Genomic DNA, 10,320 nt, shown 5'->3' on the forward strand with positions numbered 1-10,320 from the left:
CTGTTTATTGCCTCTGGGGCACATGGCATTGGCCACTGTCAGCAGACAGGACACTGAGATGGATGGACCTTTGGTCTGACCCATTGTGGCCATTCTTATGTTCTTAACAAAATGGAACAGGATTGCTAGGTGCTTGGCCAGCATATTTAACTCTGTTTGACAGTACGTGCAATGTGAACCAGTGGGGGGATTCTTTGTTCACGTAACTACACAAAAATGTTTGGTTTGGGCCTTATGCCAGCCTTGCCCTACACCCAGAGCTATGGCAAGCATGGACCAAAGACAGGTATGGCCCTTAATATTTAGTTAAACAGCCACACAAAGTCAGAACACTAAACAAAATTATAACTGAATAGTCTTGTACCAAAGAACTGAAAAATACAACACTCTGCTGTTACTTTGTACCTTCCAATCAAGGCTCTCAAAGCACATATAACACACACTCCTTCTACATATAAAAAGCGTGTCTATAAATATTTGTTCCCTGAATGCCCAGACCTAACCTCTGTCTCCTTTCCTAGTCCTTAAGGTGGTCCCTTCTAGACATTTTCCCCTTTTTAACAATTTAGTTACTACTGCAAATCCAAGATTTTATAGATAAAAAGTGGAAAGTAATTAGTGAAATGCTCTCTCTGTCTCTCTTTTTAATTTCACTGGGTTTGGGTTTTTTAATTTCATTTGTTTCTTGTTGGGAAAAGGGGGGGAAATAATCCAACAAAACCCCAACTTCCTCCCTTGCTCAATAATAAACATCGTAATGAGCCAGGCTCAGATGGGAAAGTTGGTTTATGCTGGGTGAGCACTTAATTAAAGAATGACTGCACAGCAGATCTGTTCCATTTTACAACCACACATCTTCCTGTTTTATAAAAATGCCTTTTGAAACCCAAAGGAAATTATGCAGTAAGTGTTTGACTGGAAGCTGCTGAATTGATTTTATCCATTTCCAATGATTTAAAGAGGTGAAATAGAGACACGTAATGCTGGGAGCGGAACATCACTCTTGCTTCTGATTTAAAAACCATATCTCAGAGATCATGAAAACTGGGTGGGTGGGGGAAAATGGGACAGCAACGAAAAATTTAGCTTGTAGGAAAGCAAATCTGTAAAATATAGATTTATATCCTCCAGTCAATTAACTGACCAATCTGGCACTCTTTAAGCATTCAAAATTCCCATAGTCTGCAATGAGTGTTTTGGGTGTGCAAGGATTGGGCCCCTAAAATGGCTCCATTAATGGAAATAGCACCAAGGCAAATACAGAATGTATAGTGTATCAGAGTCACCAATTAACTCCACTCTGCCATGCCACAGTATTTCAAGCTCAGTAAAGGAAAAGGGAAAGAAATGATTTACTAATGATTTATAATTCTGTTTTGCCTTCCAACCAAGGGTCTCAAAGAAACCATTTTGCAAACATTACATGAACCAAGTTCCATCTCAGGGGTAAGGGGCATTATTATCCCTTTTATAGATGGAGGAAGTTAGACATGCTCTCTCTCCACTAGCAACGCTTGGGATCTCTCACTGTGGTGCAGCCCCACCAGTGAACATGGTGGTGGGAGCACTAGTGTTGACAAGTCTTAGGCATTTCCCGCACTAGGTTGTCTCAGACTATTCCATAATATGGCTTGTCTGCACCTGGAGCTAATCAGGAATAGTGGTCATGCTTTAAATTCACATTCAACCTCCATCCAAATCAACTTTCAAGTGTAAAAAAAGCCATAAATCGTGATGTTTAAGACTGCAGTGGCAGCCAGATCACCTGTACCCCAGCACTGTGCTTATCACAGGGTCATCCATCCCTTTTCAATGCTACAAAGGGTACAGATTTAGGCTGATGTCAGGAGGAACTTTCTGATTGTGACATCAGCTAAGATCCTTGAGTAGTGTCGCAAGGGAAGTGACTGGGATATTTCTGGGAAAAGAGCACTAGAAAATAATCTGTGAGAACATTCATGCATTGTTTGGTGGATGGGAGATGACCTAATAGGTCTTTTCCATGTCTGCTGTCTCTGACTCAGCTGAAAAGAGAAAAGGGTGAGCTGCGTCTGTGATTAAGACATATCATGTACTTCCCCAAATGAACCACTTTTTAATTTTACTCTAACAAAGGTTCTTTGCAGCTGCACCACAAATTTTATCTAAAAAACATCTCCATGATTACAGCCACCTATTACCCCTTTTCATGGGCATTCAGGACATACTACTACCGGTTCTATGGACAGATTACCATTGCTGTTTACCTTCAGCTACATGGGTTCATAAGAGCTTTCAGGAATTTAAAGCATGGTCATCAGTTTTTGAGCCAGACAGCGAGTACCCCTTGTTCACATTAGTGAGCCATTATTAACACAAAATCTGATAAGGAGTCTACGCACATGACTGAGTCACAGTCTGGTCCCTTGTATATATTTTTATTGCAGTTTCAAGTGTGCAGTTGCTGTTCAAAAAGAAAAAAGTAGCCACAAGACCATATTATAAATTAACCATTTTATTGAATATCAATAAACTGTATATAATTATATAAAAAGTTTCATCAGTACAAAATTGTGGCACAAAAATATAAATACCAGTGTACCTTTGAAATGTAAACATACTCTGTTATGATTGTGTGAAAACAATGTACAAAGAAAGAAGCATTCACTAGGCACCTGTCAATAACCATAAATAGCTCTTTTGGCACACACCTGTCAATGGCCAGTGCTTTGCACAAGCCACCATTGTATCATCTGACAAGTGCCTGCTATTAGTCACAGTTCTCTTGAAAAGCAGTTGTTAAGAGTCATATTAACAGGTGCTTGAGTGCATAGCTGCTCTGTAAACAGGATTCTTGTTTGAAATGGCTACCAATGCCTTTTATGGACATTGTTAATCTTGTAGGCATTGCAAATTGTCATTGTGTTGGGGGAGAAGCAGCTGCTTGAGAACTAATGTGATACTGTATTATTGCATAGTTACACCTTCTGCAGGCGGCATATACACAATCAAGGAGAAGAAGGGGTTTATGTTTAACACTTTGCTTTTGTCCTTCATTAAAAAAATAAAACAAAAAACTACACACACAACTGTGATATATATTTCAGACCAGCTGTATGTCATGATTCAGGGCGCAATCCTGCAAGGTGCTGAGTGACTTCAGCAACCAACAGGCACCTCTTTAGTCTATAGCAACACTCAGATTGATATCAATAAGCCTGATCCTGCATCCACTGAATTTAGCTGGAGTGGAGGGAAACTCTTCATGCCTTCACTTTATAATAAGGCACAGTCAGTCAATCATAGTAGTGGGTCTGATCCTGTAGTGATAGAAGTCAATTAGAGTTTCACCATTGACGTCAATGGAAGAAGGATCAGACCTTTAAATTGCGCCAGAGGTATACAGATGAAGAGCATGGTAAAAATATCATTTAAGGCCCAAAGCAGCTGGATATACAGGGCTTCATAGACACTGTAATGGCAATATGAAGGAAACTACCTCCTATAGAAACTAGTAACAATATATGTATTTGCATGTCAGAGTCCCTGGGATTTAGAACCTTTAGCGAGTTCCAGAGCAGCCCGTTTCTTCATGTTTGTGAAGTAATGACATTCGGGAGAAAGTCCGGGAGCAGGTTTTGCATTGATACTTCTTTACATCTGAATGAGTCTGCAGGTGGGCTCGAAGATTAGAGCGGTCAGCAAAGGCTCTATTGCAGTGTGTACAGGAAAAAGGCTTTTCACCTATAAAACAAAGAGAAGCATTCACAATTAAATAGTGCATCAACACATAGAGAATATCAAAGAGTGAGCCATTCAATGGGCAAAGTTTGTTAAAAGCTCTTTGAAAAGAAGTGCTCAGTATTATTGAGATTTTAAAGGACATTTCTAAATCTCTCTGTATAAATGCATGTACATTGGTATGTGTGTGATCCACTTAGACAAAATGCTACACTTAGGAATTCAGTAGTGAAGAGAGCATTCCTAAACAGTTCCACAAAATTGTACGAAAAGTAAAGCCAGGGAAAGGTAAAACCCTCATGATTTCACAAAGTAATTAAGGAGACAAATATTTCATGGGAAGGTTTGGTGTCGTTGAACCTGACTGCACACTAAGTATTATTAATTGTGTCACAGCAAGCAGTGCTTGAAAGCAGAGGGCTCTAGAACTGGAGCACAGCTATTTCCTTTTCTGTTCATCCACCTCCCAGTGCTGAAAAGCAGAGTGAATTCCTGGCAGAAAGGCTGGAGAAAGAAATGTGCCTGCTCAATTCAGAAAGCACAATTAAGTCTTTCTAGTTTCCTTCAAACATCGTCTTTAGTACTTTCAGAGGGTGTGAAATCAGCACCAAGTAACAATTAAACTATCCCTGTGGCAAGCACAAAGGATGCTGAGGGAGATGCATTGCAAATGTGATACTTCTTGGATTAAAAGCTAAAAGCTTCAACAGGCTGGCAGCTGCAAGTCTGTTGCTTTGCCTGAGGCAGTACAGTAACAGGTGCACGATGCTAACAGCATTGCTAAAGCACCTGCCTACACAGACCATGAGCCTTCAGTGTCCCCTTCTCCCTGCTCAATAGTACCATTAGCCAAACAATGAAAACCAATGAGGTTTGAAATGATGCTTTTGTGTTGGAACTAAGCTTATCCTTCTTGATTCACGAGGGATTCATATGCCTGGGGAATTAGAGGGATGCTGGGTAACAGGGCAGTGTTCATATCAAGGTGGTCTACTCCAGGAGCTAAAAAAGCATGGGGGAAAGGGGCAGGGGAGAAGGAGCAGGAGCGGTCTTGCATAGGTAAGCAGGTTAGATGTTTAACAAAAGGGTGAGAACACATCCAAACCACAGAACTGTCACTGAAAGTGCACCTCTGCTCAAACTTTCAACATTAATTCTCAGTGCGCTCTTTAGAACACCTAGGGCCAGATCCTCAAGGGTGCAAAATGAACCAAATGGAGTTATCCTGATTTTACACCCATTACGAATCTGCCCTGTGATTTTAGCACAAAGGTATTTAAAGGGTATTTTATAGAGAGAGGTCTCAGGGTTTGGGAAGCCCTTATCTCCCCCAGATAAGATACAAAACTGTTGCTTCCCTTCAGGCTGCAGGCCTGGGGGTTGAGGCAGGAGCAGGAGGAGATAAGGGAGAAACTCCAGAGTCAGCTGTTACCTGTGTGGGTTCTGATGTGGCCCTGCAGGAGCCAGGGCCTGGAGAAAGCCTTGCCGCAGATTTTACACACGCAGGGCAGGGTATGGCTTCGGATGTGCATCTTGAGAGCCCCCAGGCTCACATACTCCTTCTCACAGTACTTGCAGCTAAAAGATTTCCTGGTCTGGGAATCACAGTGCAATTGTTTGTGCTTGGAAAGGCCCGCAAAGGTGGAATAGGACTTGTTGCATTGACTACACTGGAATTTCTCCGCCTCGGTGGCAGAAGAGGCCGGGCTGGGCGGGTCAGAGGTCTTGCCTTCATCCTCCTCGCTGGACAGGGAGGTCAGGTCTAGGGGCTTGGACTCTGGGCTGGGGGAAGCGGCGCATGTCTTGTATTCCGTCTCCGAGGTGAAGAAGTTGGAAAGCAGCCCCGTGTCCCACACAAGCGGGGGGTAGTAGGCCCCCGGGCTCAGGACCTCCGGCTGGGGGATGAGGGACAGGGGGCACTTCTCGTACAGAAAGGGCGACACGATCACTGGAAAGAAGCAGAGCGGGCGGCGGTTAGCCAATCCCAGGATGCGCAGCCACATTCAGAGCGCAAGGCTGGGGAGGGACCTGATCCCGGGACCGCTGACTGAATTCTGTGGGGTGGGGGCAGAATCGGGCCCCAGGAGCGCGAACCGCGCAGGGAAAGCGCACAGCGGGGTCCCTCCGCTCCTGCGGCTGCCGTGGGGGCCCAGAGCTCCAGGCCACGCTCGGACCGCAGGTGCTGGACGCAGAGCGGGGCGCCACTCTGCAGCGCGGCGTGTCTAACGCGGGGCGCAGACTGGGCCAATGGTTCCCGTGACTCAGGCTGCGAGGCAGGTGCGCTGCCCGTGCCCCGCCAGCCCTCCCGGCGCCAGCACATGGGCAGCCGCCGCATGCCGGGCTCCCTCCGGGAGACCCCTGTGCGGACAACGCAGCCCCAGGCCGGTACTAGTCAGGCCGCGCCCCTGACTCCGCTCCCGCCCGCGGTGTTCGCACGCGGGTGGCGCCCTGGACGCAAAACGCGCAGCTTCCCGTGCCCGGGGTGCACCAGCCTGGCGAAGTCGCAGTGCGGACAGTGCCCTTTTCCAGCCCTGGACCCCGTCCCCAGCGCCTCCCTGCAGCTCCTGCCCCGCTCCCATTCCAACTCCAGTCCCCATGCCCAGCTCCCGGCGCCCCCGCCAACCCCCAGCGCTTCCCTGGAACACCAGTCCCCGTGCCCAGCTCCCTACGCCTCCCTGCAGCTCCTACCCTCGTGCCCAACCCCCAGCGCCTCCCGCTCCCGTGCCCCCAGCAGCTCCCGCCCGTGTCCAGCTCCTTACACCTCCCTGTAATTCCTACCCCCATGCGCAGCCCCCAGCAGGTCCAGCTCCCGTGCCCAGCTCCTGCCCCCGTGCCCCGCCCCCAGCAGCTCCTGTCCCCGTGCCCAGCCCGCAGCGCCATCCTGTAGACTCCCCCACCCCAGTGCCCAGCGCCCCGCCCCCCCCTGCAGCCCCCGTGGCGGGGACACCTACCGGTCTGACTCTCCAACTCGCTGTAGTTGGGTTTCTTGCTGGCCGAGAAATGCTTCTTCACCAGAAAGGAGCGCGGCATCTTGCGGCCAGGCGCGTCTCCACTTGCTCGATCGCTCGCTCGCTCTCCCCAGCTACCCGGGCCTTCAAGGGACGCTGGCCCTAAAATCCTCCGCCCCCGCCGGCCAGTCCCCCGGCTGCCGCAACCCACCTCAGCAGCCCACCAGCGCGCTGCTGCTAATATGGGCCCGGGAGGGGGCGAGACGGACACGCCCCTTGTCACTTGGCAGCCAATGGCCGGCGGCGGGGTGGGTCTCCGCCGTCCTGGGGTCCAGTGGGTGCAGCTTGTTCTCGCCCACCCCGGAGCCCCAGCACGGCCAGAGCTCCCGGAGACCCAGGGCGTTGGGCCAGGACGAGGTGAGGCTTCCGCACAGAGACCTGGCCAGCCCCTCTCTGCACGCACTGCAGCCTGCGAGGGCAAACCCATCCCGCTGACCGGCTGCACCGAGTCCCATGGTCCGGGGCTGGCAAGAGCCCACACATACGTGTGGGGTACAGAGAAGAGCAGCTAGGGCCCCCGAGTTACAGGTCAGAGGCGCCTTTGCAAAGCAGTAAGTGGGAGACGCACAGAGTCAGGGCGACTGGTGCCCAAGGAGGCTCCTTTCTATTGCTGTCAATTCCACCTTATAGCACAGATATTTTCCGGTTTCAAGCACCCAGACGTGCTCTCGCCTCTGATCCCTGTGCTGGCTAGGGACACAGTCCAAGCGCTGCCATGGACAGACTTTGGGCGAATTTCAATCCAGATCGCATTTGAACATCACAGTTGGCTCTTCCCTCCACCAGAAGCAGACCCAAATCCCAGGCCCAGCCCCTACAATTGGGACCTCTCTCACAGAAAGTACCCAGTGAGGTCCAGCTTTCGCAGATTGCTCCGAAAAAAAGGGTTTCTCTGGGAAGACTTGCAAGCTAATATGCTTGTGCTCAGGCCCAGCTGAGTGTTTAGGTCCCCAAAGCAGCGCATGTCTTTAAAGAGCTGCTACAGAGGGAGGCATTAGCACAGATTTCAAGACAACTCCTGTCTCTTTGGTGAACTTTGCTTCCTCTCCCAGGCTGCAAGTTCACACATGTCAACCAGATGCCACCTGCGCCCTCCGCATTCCAGGGACAGCAGGTGCGGGCCGGGGAAGCCCTGGGCAAGGGGCAGGGGTAGATTGAAGAGGGCTCAGCCTCAGAATAATTTGGGCTGTTGGTACAGATGTCTGTGAGGAGGCCTGGAAGCAAGCTAGGGAGCTGCTAGATTGGTATCTGCACATCATCAAGAACGGGGGAAAAGTGAGACAGGCAAGACACGAAAAAACGAGCTAGACTAAAAGGGGAGTTTACAGGGTGATAGAAATTAAAGTGAAAAGCAATCAGCAAAGAACCTCTTCTCACAGATCTTCTGTTTCATTGCTCCAGACAACGTTCTGTGCGCCAGGCCCAGTTTAGGACAAGAGCAGACGCCTTGAACTGATTAGGTTTTAATTATTGACCTAATTCATAACGCTATTTGCTATTTTTTTTTCAAACAAATACACCACCACGTGGAACAGAGGCTCCCCCGGCTCTTTCCAGATTGGGTCAGCATCGCCCTCTGCAGGCATTTAAGGAAAACTGTATTCAGATCCGAATAAATCGGGATTTATTCTCCTTGCTACTGGAGGAGATAAGTTTTATGATGAGCCGCTATTTTGAAAGGGTTCAAATTCAAATGGTTTAAAAATCGGGGTGTGGGGAGGGGAGAGGAATAACCAGTAACAGGGAGGCGTTGTTACACAGTTTACACTGCAATTATTTTTTTTAATGCCCCAAACCCATATTTCAACGGGGCAGCCCTGAATTTAAGAGGCCGCTCCTCTCTTATTAAACAGTTTCCTATTGAACTAAACCGATTCAAGCAAGTGTTAAACCCACTGAAGTGTGTCGACATGGTCATCTACAATTGGCGTTTACACTGGTTTAACTAGACTGATTTTTAATGGATATGGCTAAACCGGTGCAATTTTTCTGGCGTACAGGTGGCTTGACTAATAACTTCACCCAAATGGTGAGGAGATAGAAACCCCAGCTCTTAGACAACCCTGGGACTGCGCTGCTGGACACGAGAACGCCCCTAGCCACGTTCTGCTCTTCGTTTATTAGACTGCTGCATTTAATAATTTCTTGCGTGGTTTTGAATAGAGGGAGATAAAATGAAAATTTGCAAAGTGGATTGTTTAAAAAAAAATCTAGACTAAAATTAGAGGATGCACAGATCATGTTGCTACTATTACCGTAATGATTCACTACTCTTATGGCTGTAGCTGGGAACGCCTTAAAATATGGACAGGAGCAGCAGGGTCCCTCCTCAACCAAACTGACCGCTGTTCCATTGCTTTTAAAAATACGTGAGTATCAGCAGGCACAACAAAAGCGCGCCAAACTGCAGGACTAACTCAGAACAAAATCCCTCTGAAGGACCCCCCCCCCTTTAAAAGCAGGGCGGAGACTCCCACTGACGTTTCCCATTGATTTCAATGGGATTTGGATCGGGCCCAGATCACTGCCCTTTCAAATTGGTAACTCCTATTGTGCTGGAGTGAGTCAAAATTGACACAATTAGGAGAAGTTAAAGGAGGTGGAGACAGTTTCATAGGGTCATAAAGTGAGGTGCTATTGACAGAAGGGGGATGATCCAAGGAGGAATTTATAATAGGTGAGTGATTTAGAAAAGTGGCTGCACGTTGTTTCCCGGGGGGCAATGTAGTTTGTATAAAGCGCACCAAGTTTTTTGTCCCAGGAAATCTAAAAATCAAAATACTACAGACAGTTGGCAAGGTGATCTGACTGGATTAAAGCTAAACACACAAGTGTGAGGAAATGCTAGAGGGTGTCAGACACACAGACCAGCATTGCCTGAAGCCAGAGATATAGGTCATCTACTTAAAATATAAGGAAAACTCCATTGTAAAGAAAATCATTTCAGAAATCAAGTTAGGCATAATTTGTGTACCTTTAATTATATCAGCCACGTGTAATCTTGTCAACCCCATACTCCTCTAGCCAGCAGAGGATTTGGAAAATGGAATTGCAGCTCAAATGTGCCACTTGTGCGGGGGGTGGGGGAGAGGACACCCCCCAAATGCTCTACCATGTAGTTTTACTAAAATTCACCCTTTCTTGGAAATAAAAAAGCTCTTTAATGGATCTGGACAGGTGACTGACTCAACACCCCCTTCAGCGCACACTTTTCGTCTACTTTAAATACCGACCCACTTCCCCTGAGTTCAGATCCTGTCCTCCTGGCTCTCCCCCACACTGAACTTCCAGATGCAAATACCCATGAAGGCAGGAAAATTCTGACCCCTGCTCAGGTGCACCTCTATTGAATTTCAAAGGCATCTCCATTTCACGAGACACAAATCCTGCTTGAGGCAGGCAGCACTGACTATAAGGAAGAGGCAGTTATTAACAGGGACCAGTTTAGTAGCATAAATGTGTCCTCAGAGTCATTAAGTATTTTAGTTGAAGAAAAACTTGAAAAGTGAGTTTAAACCAGAAAACAGCCAGTAAATCCTGCTGATTGCTCCTGATGAATACATTATTTCTAGCTGGCTGTCTAGCTAAGGTA

The 10,320-nt window shown here is 47.7% G+C and overlaps 1 protein-coding gene across 1 annotated transcript; it reads right to left on the reverse strand.

Moving 5' to 3' along the window:
- Positions 1-2,527: 2,527 nt before the first annotated feature.
- SNAI1 (snail family transcriptional repressor 1) lies at positions 2,528-6,861 on the reverse strand. The gene is made up of 3 exons (XM_032804024.1): positions 6,672-6,861; positions 5,153-5,668; positions 2,528-3,723 (listed from the first exon to the last, which is right to left on the reverse strand). The coding sequence occupies exons 1-3, from the start codon at positions 6,748-6,750 to the stop codon at positions 3,542-3,544; spliced, it is 777 nt and encodes a 258-aa protein (XP_032659915.1). The 5' UTR covers positions 6,751-6,861; the 3' UTR covers positions 2,528-3,541.
- Between the last annotated feature and the right edge of the window lie 3,459 nt (positions 6,862-10,320).

The sequence above is a fragment of the Chelonoidis abingdonii genome, chromosome 14, assembly GCF_003597395.2.
Source record: "Chelonoidis abingdonii isolate Lonesome George chromosome 14, CheloAbing_2.0, whole genome shotgun sequence".
NCBI classification, from domain to species: Eukaryota; Metazoa; Chordata; order Testudines; family Testudinidae; genus Chelonoidis; species Chelonoidis abingdonii.